At 43.2% G+C, this 22,531-nt stretch overlaps 1 protein-coding gene across 3 annotated transcripts in view; it reads right to left on the bottom strand.

Moving 5' to 3' along the window:
- The window catches only part of tead1b (TEA domain family member 1b), a 158,431-nt gene that overhangs the window by 50,477 nt on the left and 85,423 nt on the right, over window positions 1-22,531 (bottom strand). For 2 of the 3 annotated variants that reach the window (XM_056278348.1, XM_056278350.1), the window contains 5 exons: window positions 14,926-14,988; window positions 6,797-6,928; window positions 6,439-6,485; window positions 6,228-6,289; window positions 3,758-3,882 (listed from right to left, as the gene is read on the bottom strand). In XM_056278348.1, coding sequence (XP_056134323.1) covers window positions 3,758-3,882; window positions 6,228-6,289; window positions 6,439-6,485; window positions 6,797-6,928; window positions 14,926-14,988 — 429 coding nt within the window. Of the gene's footprint in view, window positions 1-3,757; window positions 3,883-6,227; window positions 6,290-6,438; window positions 6,486-6,796; window positions 6,929-8,132; window positions 8,145-14,925; window positions 14,989-15,077; window positions 15,141-22,531 lie in introns of all 3 variants that reach the window. The other variant, XM_056278347.1, reaches the window with a different exon arrangement.

Here is a 22,531-nt window from a genome sequence, read left to right on the forward strand (position 1 = left end):
CCTCTACTATGAACCATGGAACACGCCGTGGAAAAGGCACTGAGGGCGATGGTGAGTTTCATTTTGATGGTAGACCTTTTTGGGAGGACTTGCAGATGGCTAAATAATAAACTGAGGACCTGCTTGAGAACCACATCGATGTCACCAACACAGGCAAAGGAAGGGCCAGTGGCAGCATTCACCAACACCTCGCTCTTATCATTCACCTCCGCTTACTCCTGCTGCTGACCGCCTCCAAGTTAAACTCAGCTGAATGCAAAGTCCCGGTTCGTATCGGCCGCCGGCGTCCTGCAGCGACAAGACAGACGCCATGGAAACTCTGCTCCACCGCAGCGCTCGTCACTTTTCCAGTCGACCACATGATAAGAGTTGTATCATTACCAGCAGTTCTCTCAATCCCCCCATTTGGATCCTGACAGCATTAAAATACCTCAACACCAGTAGCAGCTGGCCAGTAGAGGGCGCTGGGGCGCCGCCCCCTTCAAACATCAAGAGATGAAAATCTACTTAAACATGTTCAATATAATGTAGTTGTATAATGCAAATAATGATGAAATAAAAGGGTTGTCCGTCTGTGGGCGCCTGTCAGCAGCATTAAATATTGGTTCAAAATGGTGACCTGAGGCTGCTGTCTGATTGGTTTCTTCAGATTTTCCAGGGGGCGCAGTTCTGTGCGTCCCAGACACTCCCACTTTTATTGGCAGTGAATTGGTATTGTTTTAATGGTTATTGATCTAATGTGATTGGATAATTCTCGTGGCTGTCAATCATGTTCACACCCACCACCACGCCTTGTCTCGACTGTCAATCATCCACCGTCTACCAACCCTGATAAATCTATAAGCCACATTGTCCTTCTGAGTAACTCTGTGACTGTGTGGACATTACAGCAGCTGTCAGGTGTGTTGCGCCAAGCTGAATTGCCCCCCCCCCCCACCCAAAAAATGTTTAGCACCAGCCGCCACTGGTCAAGACATCAGCAATGGATCTAACATGTATTGGGTTTATTCTGTCAGGATTTCCAGAAGGGGAATTTCCTGGCATGTTTAGTTTTAGTTTAGTTTAAGTTTTATTCAGTCCCCCACAATTAACAGATGTTTACAATACAAACAATGTACTCAAAACCGTGACTGAAAAGGCACAGGCAGAAGCATAATGCTTATATTTAAGCCTGTCCTTTAAGACAAATTGAGCTACCCATCAACAGTTTTTACAAGACCAAATAAAGTTACAGAGTCTGTAGAAAAAATAATGAAACAAAATCATAAAGAGAACATAAAAAACCTTTACAAAATCATGGACACTTATAGCCCTCGAAAATTGCTTTACAAACCGTCCTTGTGAAAATCTGAAATGTGCTACCCCTTCTTAATATATTAATATTAGCACCGTTCCATATTGAAACACCCAGAACAGATAAACATCTCCTTTTAATCTCCTTTTTAGCCTTTGGTACCGTAAATTTACAGTCATCTCTTAAATCATACTTTGTCTCCTGAGATGAGAAAAACCTTTGTATGGTGACTGGGAGTAGATTTGATTTAGCTCTACACGTTATCGTCCTTGTGAAAATCTGAAATGTGCTACCCCTTCTTAATATATTAATATTAGCACCGTTCCATATTGAAACACCTAGAACAGATAAACATCTCCTTTTAATCTCCTTTTTAGCCTTTGGTACCGTAAATTTACAGTCATCTCTTAAATCATACTTTGTCTCCTGAGATGAGAAAAACCTTTGTATGGTGACTGGGAGTAGATTTGATTTAGCTCTACACGTTATCGTCCTTGTGAAAATCTGAAATGTGCTACCCCTTCTTAATATATTAATATTAGCACCGTTCCATATTGAAACACCTAGAACAGATAAACATCTCCTTTTAATCTCCTTTTTAGCCTTTGGTACCGTAAATTTACAGTCATCTCTTAAATCATACTTTGTCTCCTGAGATGAGAAAAACCTTTGTATGGTGACTGGGAGTAGATTTGATTTAGCTCTACACGTTATCGTCCTTGTGAAAATCTGAAATGTGCTACCCCTTCTTAATATATTAATATTAGCACCGTTCCATATTGAAACACCTAGAACAGATAAACATCTCCTTTTAATCTCCTTTTTAGCCTTTGGTACCGTAAATTTACAGTCATCTCTTAAATCATACTTTGTCTCCTGAGATGAGAAAAACCTTTGTATGGTGACTGGGAGTAGATTTGATTTAGCTCTACACGTTATTTGCATTGTTTTGTAATATACCAGATCATTAAATTTCATAACATGTGATTTCATATACGGTGGGTCAGTATGTTCATAGTAGCCAACCTTATTAATAAGTCCTATGGCTCGTTTTTGTAAGAGAACTATTGCATTAACAGTTGTTTTATACGTTGATCCCCAGACTTCAACACAGTACGATATATAAGGAAGTATGAGTGAGCAGTAAATAATCTGTAAAGCCTTATAATTTAATATGTTTCTTGATTTGTACAGTATTGCTATTGACTTAGAAATCTTTCCTTTTATATATCGGACATGCTGTTTCCATGTTAATTTATGGTCAATAACCACCCCTAGGAATTTAATCTCGGTCACTCTTTCAATTTCAGCATCACATATTTTTAATTTAATATCCTTGTCAATTTCTTTTTCAATTCCTGAAAACCATGAATTTTTTTTTTAATATTGAGTGACAATCTATTGACATCAAACCAGGTTTTGAGGGTTTTCAACTCTCTTTCAGTGGAAGACAATAGTTCCTGTAAATTATTACCAGAGCAGTACATGTTTGTATCATCTGCAAAAACAATACATTTCAACAAATCAGTAACATTGCAAATATCATTAATATAAAGCAAAAACAGTTTCAGACCAATCACAGATCCCTGTGGTACACCACAGGTGACCTTCCTAAATTGTGAAACAGTGTTATTGATTTGTACACATTGCTGTCTATTGTCTAAGTAACTCTTCAGCCAAGAATAAGCTACACCTCTTAATCCATACTTCTCCAGTTTTCTCAATAATATGCTGTGATCGATGGTATCGAACGCCTTCTGTAGATCAATATAAATACCAGCTGAACACTCATCATTTTCAATTGCCTTTGTTATTTCTTCTACCATCTCCATTACTGCGTATGTAGTCGTTCAGTTTCCCCTAAACCCATACTGGTGCTCATTTAGAAAGCATAACATTTCAGACAATTTCCTGATTCGTTGACAGAAAGAGCGTTGTAGGAGTTATTCAAAGTCCGTTTTTATCTAAAGTCAGCGTGGCCGTTTAGTTTGAGAGCAGCTTTTATGGCATGTAGCCTTCAGGGCAATGCACCCATTTCAAATATGAAGCAAATTGCAAGATTAATGGTGGGTGTCATGTGGTATCAATAGCGAAACAGAAAGTAGACAGTGGGTGATAGATTACCCCCATCTAAAGTTAACTGTTAAAAATGTGTCTGTTGGCCAACAACTTTCTGTTTGTCCTCTTACAGGATCTGTCTCAGTTTACCATGTACATCTATCATATACTATGTCTGTATGGGCTATGGGGATTACAATGTACTGTCTGTCTGTCTGTCTGTCTGTCTATCTATCCATCTAGCTGTCTGTCTGTTTGTCGGTCTGCTTGTATTCATTTATTGCTTCAAATCTTAAAGGCTCCTTTAAAGGAGCAGCTCACACAGGTTGGCCTACTCTCAGCAATGTTTTCAGGAATACTGCAGTGGTACTTCCCGGTGCTTTTCCAGGGTGTGTCAGCACTTACCGAGTCCGGGTCTCTCTGCTGTTCCAGGAAGGCGGAGAACTCCACCAGCCGGAGTTTGGACGTACCGATGGAGCGACCCTGCCATGCCGGTACCGTGGGCGCCTGGGCCGCCGTGGGTTCATAACCTGTAGCGAGACAGAAAACAAACGCCCCGCCTCACTGCAGGCTGCTGACGGCACACCGGCGAGATTCTGGGTTCAACAAAACATGCAAACTGAGCAGTGCCTCCAGTCATCTCGTGACGGAGCTGAGACATCGCTGCGGTGTGTTTGATCCGCTCTCATCCGACACTGTGACGAGCTATCCCGCCGTCCACCAAAGTCTGACGGCTCCTCCCTGAGCCAGTCCAGCAACTAAACTCCAGGCTTTTGGATCTTGACACGGCAGATGTCAAACAATGTAAAGCTGATTTACACAGCCACTGGTTTTCTACCGTAGCTCATTTTCTTGTCATGTTTCTGCCTTGATTACGCATTCCGCTTCCGGTGTGGGAAGACGGCGGCGCGGACTCGCGTGTGCAGCCAGCGGCCTGGCTGCAGCGCCTTTGTCCACGTCCACGTCATCGAGTGAAGGTTTAACTTTGATCGCCGAGTTGGCTCAGCTGAGCGAGCTGGTCTACTGCGTCCTCCCGTACAAACAAGTACTTTATTCAGGTGTACTATTAGTATGCTTGTTTTAAACTAAAATCAGTGAGTATACTTTCAGTTTACTTTTTAAGTAACAAAATTATACTTAAGTATACTTACAAGTATACTACTAGTACATATACTTGAACCTTACTTGAACTTGAACCTTACTTGAAGTTTACTTAGTAATGTAAGTTTACTTAAGTTTACTTAATAAAATAAACTTCAAGTATACTATTTTTCTTAGGGCTGTGCGCCTGAGGAGGAGGCACGTACCGAGGGCTGTCTAACAGGACATGGAAGCGGGGCAGGCTAAGCTAACTGCTAGCCCACGACCCTGCCCGAGAGGAAACACTGAGGCGGCTGGCGGCGGCCTCGCCTAGCGTGACTGTGCGGTGTTTTTGTCTGCGTTCATGTCGTCGTGTGGAGTGCGGGGAGGTGTGTCGAAGGTGTCTGGCTGGAGAGCAGGGCCTGGTCTGCTGCATCCGATGGGCCCAGGGACCACGGCCCTGCCTGGAGCTGCTCCTGAGGGGGAAACACCGAGGGCGGTCAGACGGGATGTGGAGGCGGGGCAGGCTAGGCTAACTGCTAGCCCATGCAGACCGGCACTTCCCACAGTCATCCTGGCTGGCGTTTGTTCCCTGGACAGTGGAGTTTTTGGACTGTGTTGCCCTGGGTGGACCGTGTTGTTGTTTGTGAGGGTTTTATTTTCATTTTATCTATTTAATTATTTTGCTTTGTTTTTGTACGTTTTTGGCTGTGTTGTTTTTGGAGGTTTTTGGATGTGTGTTTTTGTCTTTTGTGTTGCACTGCTGTGGGCTGGGGAAACGGAATTTCACTGACGCCATCTCTGGTATGAGCGAAAATGGAAACATAAACCCAAGCAAAACGGTAATGTCATGGTTTTTTTTCCCCCCTTTTTCTCCCCAATTGTACCTGGCCAGTTACCCCACTCTTCTGAGCCGTCCTGGTCTCTGCTCCACCCCTTCTGCTGATCCGGGGAGGGCTGCAGACTACCACATGCCTCCTCCCATACATGTGGACTCACCAGCCACTTCTTTTCACCTGACAGTGAGGAGTTTCACCAGGGGGACGTAGTGTGTGGGAGGATCACGCTATCCTCCCCGCAGAACAGGTACCCCGACCGACCAGAGGAGGCGCGAGTGCAGCAACCAGGACACATACCCACATCCGGCTTCCCACCCACAGACAGCCAATTGTGTCTGTAGGGATGCCCGACCAAGCCGGAGGTAACACGGGGATTCGAACCGGCGATCCCCGTGTTGGTAGGCAATGGGATAGACCGCTATGCTACCCAGACGCCCCCTGATGATGTCATTTTTTTCAATATCATTTCTTTGTTTTTGTCACAGATCGTCAAATCCTGATACTGCATTATTGTCCATTAGATCCAGATGTTCAACAGATGTGATGCAAGATGGGAGATGAAGGTACGACTCAACTCCAACAGAATCCCAGCAGATCACCGTCTCTGCCTATGTCTCTATTCCCCCCCCCCTCCCGTTCTGGCAGTCTGGCATTTCTTCTCCAGATGAAAGGGGCAGAAAACAAACATGGAGGCACTAAACCGCTTCACAAGACAGAAATGTGTGTATTGTGTGGATGAGGCTTGTGAGCGTGACAGTGATCGACTGTATTTTCCGTCTGTTGTCCTATCGTGGTGCAGACACATGGACATCCCCTCCCTAAGGATCACACAGCGGTTTCTCATATCTAAAGGTGTACAACATACCGCTTGGACAACAGCCACGTTTTCAGACTCAATAAACAACAACCGGAAGTGTGTATTTGTACTGGGTTGTGGTGTTCTGGTGGACTCTCACTTGAAATGGCTGTGGTAACTGCTGGCTGGATGGGATATGTCTGCTGGGCGAAAGGCTTGATGCTGAAACGAGGAAAGAAGAACACACCACATCAGCAGCACCACAACTAGTAAACAAACCCGACACACAGTTGAGACTCCGAAGCTCTAAGTTTATCCTGTAGTTCTAACTGCAGCAGGACTCAGGTAGTCTTTGTTTCTGGGATACTCACTCCTGTGAGGATCCTGGCTGGCCGGTGGATATCATTCCCTGCCAAAACTAGAGAAACAGATAAATGAACAGGCAACAAAGAAAAAGAAAAAAACAGCCACATCAACACCACGTTAAACCTCCCATCATCTGATACAGCGCTGAGCAGAGAACCGCCCCGGGCACCACCTTCTGTTTATCTGCCCTTCCCATGCTTCTGATCAGCTGCTTATCTGATAGGGGCAGTTGTGCAAAGCTGGGGTGTGTAATGTGATTTGGCCAGGCCTGTTAGCAGGGGTGTTAGCGTGGTTAGCCTTGTGGCCACCCTGGGTAAAGCCGGTCAGGGTGGATCAATAACGCGGTGCCAGAGGGGCTCTTACCCCCGCTCCGGGGAAGGCGGGGCGCGGGATGCCCGGCAGGCCCAGCTTGTTGTGGATGGCGGTTGCAGAGACGATCTGAGCTGAGGACATGGAGGCCATGCTCTGCAGGGCTTTGTCCTTTACCGTCTGGTCCTGCCACGCAAGAAACAAACTGTTACCACTCAGCATGTGCAAGTATGTACGTATGTCTGTATATCCGTGTGTGTGTGTGTGTGTGTGTATATGTGTGTTTGAGTACATGGGTAGCAACACCAACATGCATCTCTAAACAACACACAGCACAATAGCCAAGTCTCTGCAGCCAGCCAGGTGAAGGAATATGCCATGGCCTTTTAAGTGTGAAAAAAGGAATGTGCCAAACGGAGAGAATGGATTCTCATATCCAGTGTTTAGCGCTGGTATGCACTTAGCAGGACATGTGCTCGCTGATTAATCTACCGCAAACATGCTCCTCAATAATCAATAGACCGCTGCAGTAATGTTTTTCCTTTTCTTTTTTTTCTGTCAGTCCTCCGTTGGTTCTTTCAAGGCTGCATCTGTCTGTATGTCAAAACACATCTAAACATCCCAGCAGAATTTCTCAAGTAAAACTGAAGGACACGAATCCCAATTGGTTAAATCTTTTTGCAGTTTTCCTTGGTCTCTCTCTCTCTCTCTCTCTCTCTCTCTCTCTCTCTCTCTCTCTCTCTCTCTCGCTCTCTCATCCTTGGACAAGAGACTTTAAATTGATAGGGTATATGTGATTAAGTGCAGGTCTTTGAGGTGGTTAAACTGTCAACATGAACAACATTTCAACTGAGAGGGTATTACTTTTTTTGACAGCAGAGAAAACGCTCAAAGTATGAATTAAAATCTGTTTTGAAAAACAAGAAAAACACAGTATCTTAGCACTTCACATTGTATATTGCAGCTACAAGTCCTTATTAATGTGCATCTGATACTAAATGCAGCACCTGTGGCAGCACGTGTATGGCGGGAGGCCACGCAGATATGCTAAGCAGACATGCTGCCATGCAGATGTGCTGCCATGCAGACATGCAGGTGTGCTGTCATGCAGATGTGCTGCCCGTGCATGCATGCTACCATGCAGATGTGCTGCCATGCAGGCGTGCATGCAGGCGTGCATGCAGATGTGCAGATGTGCAGACGTGGGTGGCTAAAGCTGGAGGAGAGCATGCTGACAGAGGAGCCACCGGCCGAGCAAACGTTAGCGACAGAAGACGACGGCCTGACGAGGATTTAAAGGCCTCCATGCTGGATGCGGACTAGGAGCTACAGCAGCACAGACGCTTAAACCCCGACCTGAGCAGCAGCACGGACAGAGGGAAATACTCACCATACTGGTCACCTGGACATAAAAAAAGGGTTTCATTGTAAATGTGCAGCTATCGTGTGAGCATGTAGCTGAGTATTTGAAACAGCAAACAGTTTTGTTATGAACACCAAACAGTGAAAAGGATCTCTGTTGTGATTTGTACATGATAAACCAGCAGCATGGACTACAACCTCTGATTTGTAGAACATCACCAGAGGAGGCGGTGATGATCTGACCTGACATGACATGACATGACATTACATAAGACATGACATGACTACAGTGACAGTGCAGTGTGCAGACCAGGCAGCAGGCCGGCCCGTCTGCTGGGCCGTCCTGCACACTGCACTCATACTGATTATCATGTCTGTGCCAACGCCACACACAAGACACAAACAGACGCTTTTCCTCCATCGACAACCCGAAAACCAACGAAGGAGGCACGTGTTCCACTGCGCCTGAACTCTACTTTGCTTTGGATGAGAACAGAGGGAGATCCACACAAAACATGTCTGTTCTGACTCACAGACGCCTCTCTCACTCTCTCTCTCTCTCTGTAGTATGTAGTGTGCAGTGTGTATGTGTAGTATGTAGTGTGTAATATGTAGTGTGCAGTGTGTATGTGTAGTATGTAGTGTGTAATATGTAGTGTGCAGTGTGTATCTGTAGTATGTAGTGTGTAATATGTAGTGTGCAGTGTGTATCTGTAGTATGTAGTGTGTAATATGTAGTGTGCAGTGTGTATCTGTAGTATGTAGTGTGTAATATGTAGTGTGCAGTGTGTATGTGTAGTATGTAGTGTGTAATATGTAGTGTGCAGTGTGTACGTGTAGTATGTAGTGTGTAATATGTAGTGTGCAGTGTGTATGTGTAGTATGTAGTGTGTAATATGTAGTGTGCAGTGTGTATCTGTAGTATGTAGTGTGTAATATGTAGTGTGCAGTGTGTATGTGTAGTATGTAGTGTGTAATATGTAGTGTGCAGTGTGTATGTGTAGTATGTAGTGTCGTGTGTAGTCATATCTGCATACGCTGGCCGGCCATTTCACTACAAGTTTTTTTTTTTTGTGTTGAAATTAGTCAGGAAACCCTTTCAGACACAACACTAGAACGACCATCTTGGATTTTCAAAGTGTAATAACTTTGTGTAATAACTGTGTGAAGAAAAAAAAGATGCAGACCTGCCGCTTCCTGAATGATCATAAAACTGCACTAAAATGACTTTTAGATCAATTGTACAAAAAAGCTATGGTCAGCTCTAGCTAAAACCACCATGTGCGGTCGACATCACCGTCTGGTAATGTGTGCGTGATGGTGTGCGTCATGTCAGTATTCATGACGCGTGTTGGTCGCATCATTTCCTCGGTGAAGTTCGTTGCAGCGTCCTAGAAACACACTAGCACCCTCCAGTGCAGACAAACGGTCTAAACTTGATGTGGGATTATGTCCAACATGTCTGGTTACAGACGCCGCTACAGACGCCGCTCCACGACTACCACCGAGGCCTTGCAGTATTTACAGACGCTGGACAGCCGCCATTTTAAATTGTTTAAAAACAGTATTAAAGTTGTTAACATGTTAATTTTGGTGTCAGTTAGTTCCATAACAGACACACTAACATATGTAATGCATTAATATCTCAGCTGGGTGTTTATCTTGACAGAATACAGAGTCTAAAAACCGGAGGTCATCTTGACTGCCCATGGTGGTTTTGGGTAGGCGTGACATCCCGGTGGTTCTAGTGTGTGAAAGGACTTCCTCGCTGATTTCAACACATTTTTACTTGCAGTGAAATGGCTGGCCAGCGTATGCAGATATGACTACACAATACATACTACACATACACACTACACACTATATACCACACACTACATAATATACACTACATACTACATGACACACTACACACTATATACTACACACTACATAATATACACTACACACTACATACTACAGACATGCCTACACAGTACATACTACACATACACACTACATACTACAGATATGCCTACACACTACATACTACACACTATATACTACACACTACACACTTTAAACTACAGATATGACTACAGGAAAAGTGCAGGAAAGCAAAGAGGCCGACAGCCATGCCAACGCCAGACACAGAAAGAGCCATAGAGAGAGAGAGACAGAGAGAGAGAGAGAGAGAGAGAGAGAGAGAGAGAGAGAGAGAGAGAGAGACCTTTGACCTTTAACCAAGTCTTTAATGGTCCAATTTTCTATTCACATTAAAATAACAATATTAACACGGATACTCATATACATAGTGAAACACAACAATCGCCATACACAGTAAAAACAAGATACACACCTTCCCTTTTTCAGAAATAAAGAAGTAGTTGGTTTGCTACAGTGCACAGAACATCTCCATGTCCCCAAACAGAAACAAATTCTTCCAAGTTTGGAACCATTTTGAATAACGTGAACTCAATTTTCAGCTGAGCAGCCACTAGACCCCTGAACATGAGTGTAGCATCTGTGGACCCTGTGCCTTTCATTTTGTTTCTTCTGCACTGCAAAAAATGAAATCTCATCAAGTGAAAATATCTTGTATTTGGTACAATAAGTCCAATATTGAGTAGAATTATCTTGAATTATCTTATTCCACTGGCAGATAATTTTGCTTATTTCAAGTTTTTTTCTTGATTTTGGTCAATTTAATCTTGTTTTAAATAAATTATTGACCAAAATCAGGAAAAAAAACTTGAAATAAGCAAAATTATCTGCCAGTGGAATAAGATAATTCAAGTTAATTCTACTCAATATTGGACTTATTGTACCAAATACAAGATATTTTCACTTGTTAAGATTTCATTTTTTGCAGTGTGATAAGCCAAATGCTAATTTTTGCCTGACCTATCAGAAAATTAACCAAGGTGACACATCTGCACTGTGCTGCCGTGTATCTAGGACCAGAGACAAACAGGCTGTTTTCGAAAACCTCTCCTAAACCTCTGAGCCACTGCTTCAGTCTAGAGAAAAGAGGGCTCAATCTGGGACATCTGAGCCATAAGTGCTGTAGAGTTTCCTCATCATTACAGAAAGAGCAGTGGCTCCCTGCCCTAGGACCTATATGTGCCACATGTCTGTTCATAGCCACAGTCCCATGTACCACCCTCCACTGTAAATCCGCAGTCCATTTCTCTATGGGGGTTTTGTACAGGGACCTCCAGCTGCCTTTGGGAGATGAACCTGGTGTCAACACACTCAACCACCTCAACTCCTGTATGCCAGCTAGTGATGTACTGTTGATAACCTTTACAGTGACTGTCCTGTAGTTCTGGTGTTTTGAAAGATAGAATGGCCCCATTCACTTCCTCCATTGCTGCACAGATGGACAAAGATGGAAAAACAGGCCTCATAACTGGCTGATCCTCTCCACACTCTGCTCCTAGTGCCTCTCTGAAGAGGCCAGGAAGTGCACTGATCACTTCCTCCAACAACCTCTCCATTAAACGAAGAGATTTAAAACCAGTCTCTTGGCTCAAGCCGTTTTCCACTGTCCTCCTGATCTGAGACACGCTAACTTAGTAAGTCCAGCTCTCATGAGGGATCTCTGTATATTTACAGAGCTGAGCATCCTGCAGCTTATCAGCGGGTTATAGAACTGTGGTTCCTCCCCTACAATGCCATAGATCTGGGAGTAGTCTCTTTTGGTGGTTAAGACTGTTCCCCAAGCTCGGAGGGCAGCCTGATAGAAAGGTGTCGTAGTGAACTCCATGCCAGCTATAGGTCCAGAAGGAACAAATGCTTGTCATAGTTCAGGGTTATAGTCCTACGAAGCAACACAGATGCAGTTTCACTCCAAAGCTGTTGTTTATGGCATAATAGCCGCTGGACAGTTTGAAGGCAAAAAGCAGTGATACGACTGCGGAGGTCAATCAGGCCCTGGCCTCCTAACACTGGTAGAAACAATACAGCAGGTTTGGTCCAGTGAAAGCCTCCCAAAAAGACGTTCACCAGCCTCTTCTGTACTTCTCTTAGGAGCATGTCTGGAGGTTCTACAACTGTAAACCGGTGCCAGAACATCGAGGCAATCAAGTTGTTAACAATCAAGACTCTCCCCATATAGGACAACTGAGGCTGGCTCCCAAGTCCATCTAGACAATCGGGCACTGATCTTTTCAACTAAACCCTCCCAGTTCTTGCTCTGAAAGTGGTCTCTGCCCAGAAAGACGCCTAAGCATTTCATCCCTTCTGTGTTCCACTGCAGCCCAGCTGGTAATGTTGGCTTCTCTTTATTGTTCCACTCCCCCAGTAATGAACCCTCAGATTTTGACCAATTGACTTTTGTAGAAGAAGCTTGTTCGTATAAGGCCAATTTCTGCTTGAAGATTTTTAGATCATTTTGACTTATAGAAACTGTGACATTATCAGCGTATGCTCATAAACTAACAGAATTGGTGATATTCTCTGAGAGAGTTAGCCCTGAGAGACCCTGCCTGAGCTAAATTAAAATAGGCTCGATGGCCAGAGAGTACAGCATTCCAGATAAGGAACAACCCTGTCTTATACCTCTCTTAACAGAGACAGGCCGGCTAAGTTCACCTCCGACCTTTAACAGAACACTGGCTCTAGAATACAACTTGATCCATTAAATAAATGTATCCCCAAAACCAAAACCTTCAAGTCTTTTGAACAAACAACAATGATCCATCCTATCTAAAGCCTTCTCTTGATCTACAGAAAGTATGTCAATGTCCAGCTCCTGGAGCTTAGATATAGCTATAATGCCCTGTATCAAAAACAGATTGTCCTTAATTGCACGGTCAGGAACACAGTACATCTGGCTATAATGTACAACAGTATCCATACACCGTTTGAGTCTATTTGAAAGACATTTTGTAATTCTTTCATAATCTGTACATAACAATGAGAGAGAGAGACAGAGGAAAGAGAACAGGGGGAGAGAGATAGAGAGACAGAGGGAGAGACACAGAGAAAACAGAGAGAGCGAGAAAGAGACAGCGACAGAGGGAGAGAGACAGAGACAGAGAAGAGAGAGAGATAGTGGGTGGGAGGGAGGGAGGGAGAGAGACAGAGGGAGAGAGACAGAGACAGAAGAAGAGAGACAGAGATAGTGAGAAAGAGACAGCGACAGAGGGAGAGAGACAGAGACAGAGAAGAGAGAGAGATAGTGGGTGGGAGGGAGAGAGAGAGAGAGACAGAGAGAGAGAGAGAGAGAGAGAGAGAGAGAGAGAGAGAGAGAGAGAGAGAGAGAGAGAGAGAGAGAGAGAGAGAGAGACAGAGGGAGAGAGACAGAGACAGAAGAAGAGAGACAGAGATAGTGAGAGAAAGAGACAGCGACAGAGGAGAGAGACAGAGACAGAGAAGAGAGAGATATAGTGGGTGGGAGAGAGGGAGAGAGAGAGAGAGAGAGAGAGAGAGAGGAGAGAGAGAGAGAGAGAGAGACGGGAGAGAGAGAGTGACGAGAGAGAGAGAGAGAGAGAGACGAGACAGAGAAGAGAGAGAGATAGTGGGTGGGAGGGAAGGGAGGGAGAGAGAGAGAGAGAGAGACAGAGGGAGAGAGACAGAGACAGAGACAGAGAAGAGAGAGACAGAGGGGGGGGGAGAGAGATAGCAAAGCAGAGGGAGAGAGACAGAGAGAGAGAAAGACAGAGGGAGAGAGACAGAGACAGAGATAGTGGGAGGGAGGGAGAGAGACAGAGAGAGAGAAAGACAGAGGGAGAGAGACAGAGACAGAGAAGAGAGAGAGATAGTGGGAGGGAGGGAGAGAGAGAGAGAGAATGAGTGAGAGCATTTCTCAAACAGCCAGCTTCACGGCCATTCTTCCACAGTGGAGGAGAGGTTTGACTTTGCTGTCAATAAGAAGCAGAGGTGTGAAGTCCTCCTGGTGTGTAATATTAAATCTAATATTACATCTCTTCCACATGTCCTCTAAACATCACGTCTGCTTACAGGAGGAGACGCCAGCCCACCGGCCTTCAGCTCTCAGCCACTTACCCACAGCCAATGCAACCTGCCAGCATGCTTTCACACACACACACACACACACACACACACACACACACACACACACACACACACACACACAGGACAGAGTGTGGAAGCTACAGTGCCGTTTGCTTTGAGGTCTTCACTACTTCTCCATGAGGACTTCTGTGTTGTCTTCACGATCAAACCACAAACGTGGACGTCACATAAAAATGCATCACAAGTTCTGTTGTGTTGACCCATGGATATGACATGAACACACTTTACCCACGTTTTTATCTGCACACTATAGTGTACCCACCCTCTGGGAGCTGCTGGGTATATAGCTCTGCTGCTGTGCGTCCGAGTCAGCAGCTTCAGGACCATGTAGGTTAGGGAACATTTCAACCACGTGTTGTTGGAAACATGGTCCATATTGGTCTGTTAGCTCATGGTGATCACTGACTGAACTACAGACTCCACCCTTTCCCCACTGAACGGCACATCACTGTTGATGGTCACATGATCTCAAAGCAAAGGCACTGGAGGGTCAGGATGGATGAAGGGATGGACGGATGGAGGGTCAGGATGGATGAAGGGATGGACGGATAGAGGGTCAGGATGGATGAGCAGATGGAGAGCAGCAGAAAGACAGACAGACAGACAGACAGACAGACAGAGATGCTGCTGAGTGATGGACTGACAGAGTAGTTAATGCAGGAAAAACAAACCAAACTGTGTTAAGGTGGAAAAGTGGGTTGGGGGACCAGAGCGTCGGCTCCGTCACCACGGGAGGAAACAGGAAGGACGACGCACAGAAAACCACAAACCACAAAGGCCAAAAGCAGAAAAGCGCATACCTTCAGCTTGGAATGAAACTCACGAGATTTCCTTCTGGCAAGAACCTGAATGTGACTAGACACCTGCAGGGTCGGGGAGGGGAAGAAGACAAAGGAACAGCCTGTAACCATAGCGATGAAAAGCCCCCCGCACAGGGCAAACGCACACCTACCTTAATGGCTGCTTGGATTTCTCGAACTTTCTTTCTTGCTAAGACCTGTATGTGACTAGACACCTCCGTTACACAGGAACAAAGACACAAGAAGAGCAGTTCAGTCTCCTCAGCCCCGCGGCTCTCGAACCAAGACGACACACATGCAGAAAAACAACATAGTACTGCAGTACTGCAGCTCATGAACCAAGATGACACACATGCAGAAAAACAACATAGTACTGCAGTACTGCAGCCCACCAACCAAGACGACACACATGCAGAAAAACAACATAGTACTGCAGTACTGCAGCCCACCAACCAAGACGACACACATGCAGAAAAACAACATAGTACTGCAGTACTGCAGCTCATGAACCAAGATGACACACATGCAGAAAAACAGCATAGTACTGCAGTACTGCAGCCCACCAACCAAGATGACACACATGCAGAAAAACAACATAGTACTGCAGTACTGCAGCTCATGAACCAAGATGACACACATGCAGAAAAACAACATAGTACTGCAGTACTGCAGCTCATGAACCAAGATGACACACATGCAGAAAAACAACATAGTACTGCAGTACTGCAGCTCATGAACCAAGATGACACACATGCAGAAAAACAACATAGTACTGCAGTACTGCAGCTCATGAACCAAGATGACACACATGCAGAAAAACAACATAGTACTGCAGTACTGCAGCCCACCAACCAAGATGACACACATGCAGAAAAACAACATAGCACTGCAGTACTGCAGCTCATGAACCAAGATGACACACATGCAGAAAAACAACATAGTACTGCAGTACTGCAGCCCACCAACCAAGATGACACACATGCAGAAAAACAACATAGTACTGCAGTACTGCAGCTCATGAACCAAGATGACACACATGCAGAAAAACAACATAGTACTGCAGTACTGCAGCCCACCAACCAAGACGACACACATGCAGAAAAACAACATAGTACTGCAGTACTGCAGCCCACCAACCAAGACGACACACATGCAGAAAAACAACATAGTACTGCAGTACTGCAGCTCATGAACCAAGATGACACACATGCAGAAAAACAACATAGTACTGCAGTACTGCAGCTCACCAACCAAGACGACACACATGCAGAAAAACAACATAGTACTGCAGTACTGCAGCTCATGAACCAAGATGACACACATGCAGAAAAACAACATAGTACTGCAGTACTGCAGCTCACCAACCAAGACTACACACATGCAGAAAAACAACATAGTACTGCAGTACTGCAGCTCACCAACCAAGACGACACACAAGCAGAAAAACAACATAGTACTGCAGTACTGCAGCTCATGAACCAAGACGACACACATGCAGAAAAACAACATAGTACTGCAGTACTGCAGTGTGCTCTGCACAACAGTCCTATCAACACAGTACATGCATATGTGCAATATATAAATCCCTGGAAGAGGACATAAGAAAATGTAAGTTTTGAATTCCACACAAATGTAGAATGACACACAGCTGTGTGAGTCATTATTTCTCTAAGAACGCAACTTTTGCTTTGTGATTTTATTGCCTTAATTGATGTACAACTACACATCTGTTTTAGTCTTAATTGATGATATACAACTATACATCTATTTTAGTTTTGATTGATGATATACAACTATACATCTATTTTAGTTTGAATTGATGATATACAACTATACATCTATTTTAGTTTTGATTGATGATATACAACTATACATCTATTTTAGTTTTGATTGATGATATACAACTATACATCTATTTTAGTTTGAATTGATGATATACAACTATACATCTATTTTAGTTTGAATTGATGATATACAACTATACATCTATTTTAGTTTTGATTGATGATATACAACTATACATCTTTTTTAGTTTTGATTGATGATATACAACTATACATCTATTTTAGCATTAAAGTGAAATTAATGAGGGTACAGACAAGGCATGGCAATTAATAGTGTTCATTTTATCCTGCTCATAATATACATACATAAACATATATACATATACATGTATACACATGTACACAGAAATATATCTGTGTATATAGATAATATACATACATAAACATATACACATATACACACACACACACACATATATATACACACACGTGTGTGTTTGTGTGTGTGTGTGTGTGTATACACATATATATACATATATTAAGATAGATGTAGGAAAAAACGTTAATACATAGCATCTATCTTAATATTCTGCTCCTCATTTGTTGAGCACTTTTATCAACACCATATATATACCATCCATCCATCCATTGTGTTAACTGCTTATCCTGCTCTCATATATATATGTGTATGTATGTATGTATGTATGTATGTATGTATGTATGTATGTATGTGTATGTATGTATGTATGTATGTATGTGTATATATATATATATACGTGTGTGTGTGTGTGTGTGTGTGTGTGTGTATGTATGTATGTCTGTGAATGTTCTCATTCATCCAGGTCATGGTTATCCAAAGGAGTTGAATCAAGTGCAACTGGACTTGGTGTGTATATATATATATATATGTGTGTGTGTGTGTGTGAATATGTGTGTGTGTGTGTATATATGTATATATGTGTGTGTGTGTGTGTATATGTGTATATGTGTGTATGTGTGTGTGTGTGTGTGTGTGTGTGTATGTGTATATATATATATATATATAGTTTAGAGACGCACACATACTGTCATGATAGATTCCAAGTATTAATCTTTAATTATCAGCCAATTCTGAGTACAGATCTGATCCAGTAGCTTTGCTGAGCAGGATTTTTTCCACCATTTAAGAAAAACAGGTTTCCATGTGCGAAATGCAGCAAATCAAACCATTTTATCTTACTGATGACATGTTACTCATGGCTTTTGGCACCACATTTTCATCTTGAGTAAAGTCTTCAATACCGATACTACATTTTAACCTGGTATCGACCCGATATATACCCGATACCAGTATCAATATCCCTGTAACCCCATATCGCTGTATGCATGTTTTTTTAATGTGTAATTATTTGTTTTGTTTCTTGGATATTGCTTCATACATGTTCTAAATCAACCAACCAGCCAAATCAGCCAAAACTAATGAGAATAAAGTGGATAATAAAGGTCTATGGTAACAACAAAAAAAACCGTCCTCGATGAAGAGAAGGCCGGTAACGAGGTGTCTGCAGAGCGGCGGCCATGCCGCAGCAGACGTGCCGCAGCAGCACGGCGTTGTGCGGTCGTCTTAAGTGGGCTGATTAAGGGGGACGCAGGTCCAGTTAGCAGGCGTTAAGCGGCTGCAGATGTGCGCCGCTGTGTGTGGAATGAGAATGGGCCTGTGTACTATTCTGCAGGGAGCTGGCCTGGGCGTCGTACCCGCCACATGTACCTCTGACCAGCAGCCCGTCCACAAACACGCCATGTTGTTATGTGGGAAAGGCTTCTTCTGCAAGGAAGAATGTGTGCTGGTGCATGTAATGACTAGCACGAGGAGCGGAGATGTATTGTCTTCCTCCTGGTTTTATGAATGCAGCGTCTCACACTGTCCTCACATGCATGTGAGCATCTTCTCAAGAGGACAGTGTTGACAAGAGCAGCACCTCCCTCATCATCATAATATCATGCTCTTCAAAGGGCAGTCTTGACTCGATTCATACATGATCTGTCTTCTGTCTTTAAAATGACCTGAAAAATCCTGCAGGACTGCGTTCATCTTGACTTGTATTAAAATCCTGCAGGACTAGGTTCATCTTGACTTGTATTAAAATCCTGCAGGACTGGCTTCATCCTGACTTGTATTAAAATCCTGCAGGACTGGGTTCATCCTGACTTGTATTAAAATCCTGCAGGACTGGGTTCATCCTGACTTGTATTAAAATCCTGCAGGACTGGGTTCATCCTGACTTGTATTAAAATCCTGCAGGACTGAGTTCATCCTGACTTGTATTAAAATCCTGCAGGACTGGGTTCATCTTGACTTGTATTAAAATCCTGCAGGACTGGGTTCATCCTGACTTGTATTGAAATCCTGCAGGACTGGGTTCATCTTGACTTGTATTAAAATCCTGCAGGACTGGGTTCATCCTGACTTGTATTAAAATCCTGCAGGACTAGGTTCATCTTGACTTGTATTAAAATCCTGCAGGACTGGCTTCATCCTGACTTGTATTAAAATCCTGCAGGACTGGGTTCATCCTGTACGTTACACGGGGTTCATTCATTTACAGCACTATGTGATTTTCCATTGCACTGAAGCGGTGTGGTTTGGTACAGTAAGTAAGCGGTGTAAGGTGGTACAGTAGGTAAACGTTGTGGTGTGGTACAGTAAGTAAGCGGTGTAAGGTGGTACAGTAGGTAAACGTTGTGGTGTGGTACAGTAAGTAAGCGGTGTAAGGTGGTACAGTAGGTAAACGTTGTGGTGTGGTACAGTCAGTAAGTGGTGTGATTGGGTACAGTCAGTAAGCGGTGTAAGGTGGTACAGTAGGTAAACGTTGTGGTGTGGTACAGTCAGTAAGTGGTGTGATTGGGTACAGTCAGTAAGCGGTGTAAGGTGGTACAGTAGGTAAACGTTGTGATGTGGTACAGTCAGTAAGTGGTGTGATTGGGTACAGTCAGTAAGCGGTGTAAGGTGGTACAGTAGGTAAACGTTGTGGTGTGGTACAGTAAGTAAGCGGTGTAAGGTGGTACAGTAGGTAAACGTTGTGATGTGGTACAGTCAGTAAGCGGTGTGATTGGGTACAGTCAGTAAGCGGTGTAAGGTGGTACAGTAGGTAAACGTTGTGGTGTGGTACAGTAGGTAAACGTTGTGATGTGGTACAGTCAGTAAGTGGTGTGATTGGGTACAGTCAGTAAGCGGTGTAAGGTGGTACAGTAGGTAAACGTTGTGGTGTGGTACAGTCAGTAAGTGGTGTGATGTGGTACAGTCAGTAAGCGGTGTGATTGGGTACAGTCAGTAAGCGGTGTAAGGTGGTACAGTAGGTAAACGTTGTGGTGTGGTACAGTCAGTAAGCGGTGTGATGTGGTACAGTCAGTAAGCGGTGTGATTGGGTACAGTAAGTAAGCGGTGTAAGGTGGTACAGTAGGTAAACGTTGTGGTGTGGTACAGTAAGTAAGCGGTGTAAGGTGGTACAGTAGGTAAACGTTGTGATGTGGTACAGTCAGTAAGTGGTGTGATTGGGTACAGTCAGTAAGCGGTGTAAGGTGGTACAGTAGGTAAACGTTGTGGTGTGGTACAGTCAGTAAGTGGTGTGATGTGGTACAGTCAGTAAGCGGTGTGATTGGGTACAGTCAGTAAGCGGTGTAAGGTGGTACAGTAGGTAAACGTTGTGGTGTGGTACAGTCAGTAAGTGGTGTGATGTGGTACAGTCAGTAAGCGGTGTGATTGGGTACAGTCAGTAAGCGGTGTAAGGTGGTACAGTAGGTAAACGTTGTGGTGTGGTACAGTCAGTAAGTGGTGTGATGTGGTACAGTCAGTAAGCGGTTTGATGTAGTACAGTAAGTAAGCGGTGTGATGTGGTAGTCAGCAAGCGGTGTAAGGTGGTACAGTAGGTAAACGTTGTGGTGTGGTACAGTAAGCAGATAGAAAGTGTGTAGAAATACTTCTGGGTTTGGACATGTGATGAAGACTGAACATAAGAACATGTGTGTGAGATGTGGATGCTGAGAGCAGAGCTGACAAACAGTAACAGACGTACAAGTACAGTCACTTTTACACATAACGGGTTTGATCCTCTACTGTATTTTACTCATGCTGACTATCAGGAAGCCATTCTTCCCACCGGCTTCGCGTCTAAAACCAGCGTCTCGCTTAATAGCAGTGGCAGGAGTAGCTCACTAACATTTACGGCTTTTTAGGGTTTGATTTTTGCGTGGTAGAGGGCTTGTTGTGCTGTAGCACAAGGACAGATCCCAGCCCAAAAGCCTCTGTGTTGTTATTACCCCTTTCACACTGGCCAAAAAACCCGCTAAGGTCCTCCTTCGGTCAATGTAAGAAGGCAGGTGTTAGCGGGGGGTTTTGGCCAGTGTGAAAGGGGTATATGTGATGACGGGTGATGGTGTCACTTCATTTGTACCTGCCCATAAATAAAGCTTCCGGTGAAGTGGACACCTCGGCCTCAATCTAGTCCCATTAAAAGGGGATTTTAAACTGAACAAGCTCCACCTGTGGCCCACAACCTGCACACCTTTCTGTTTAATATATAATCTATTTAATTATGTTCATCTTAATATATGATCTATTTAATTATGTTCTATTTAATATATGTTCTATTTAGTATATGACCTACCTAATATATGTTCTATTTAATATATGCTCTACTTAACATATGTTCTATCTAATATATGTTCTAGCTAATATATGTTCTATTTAATATATGCTCTACTTAACATATGTTCTATCTAATATATGTTCTATCTAATATATGTTCTATTTAATATATGATCTATTTAATATATGTTCTATCTAATATATGTTCTATCTAATATATGACCTATTTAATATATGATCTATTTAATATATGATCTATTTAAAAACGTTCTATTTAATATATGCTCTACTTAACATATGTTCTATCTAATATATGTTCTATCTAATATATGATCTATTTAATATGTTCTATCTAATATATGTTCTATTTAATATACGATCTATTTAATATATGTTCTATCTAATATATGTTCTATCTAATATATGATCTATTTAATATATGATCTATTTAAAAACGTTCTATTTAATATACGATCTATTTAATATATGATCTATTTAATATGTTCTATCTAATATATGTTCTAGCTAATATATGATCTATTTAATATATGTTCTATCTAATATATGTTCTATTTAATATATGATCTATTTAATATATGTTCTATCTAATATATGTTCTATCTAATATATGATCTATTTAATATATGTTCTATCTAATATATGTTCTATCTAATATACGATCTATTTAATATATGATCTATTTAATATATGTTCTATCTAATATACGTTCTATTTAATATATGATCTATTTAATATATGTTCTATCTAATATATGTTCTATATAAAGAACTGGGGGAGTGGGGTGTGGTTTAGTGCCAGCTGGAAGCGCAGACAGGGAGCAGCGGTTCTCGGAGAGCAGACAGGGAGGCTGATTAGCGGGTAGCCTCAGGTGTGCCTAATTAACTGACTCTGCTTGTATACCGCAGTGAAGCTGGGTCCTGGTCTGACGCGGACGAGGACACAGCATAACACAGCACAGAAGAGAACACAGAGAAAGGCAGCCACGCAGCTCTGAACGAAAAGGTGCCCGAGCACCAGAGCACACTGGCCTGTGTGGAACATGAGAATGTGAGACGTTGTTAAATAAATTCTGTGTTAACCGCCTAAACCATGTCCTAATTCCATCCAGAACCCCTCCAGTGCCAACAGCCTTGCCACAGTGGTAGCTTGTATGGGTTCTTGGATGGATGGAAGTCAG

The sequence above is a fragment of the Lampris incognitus genome, chromosome 4 (assembly GCF_029633865.1).
Source record: "Lampris incognitus isolate fLamInc1 chromosome 4, fLamInc1.hap2, whole genome shotgun sequence".
NCBI classification, from domain to species: Eukaryota; Metazoa; Chordata; class Actinopteri; order Lampriformes; family Lampridae; genus Lampris; species Lampris incognitus.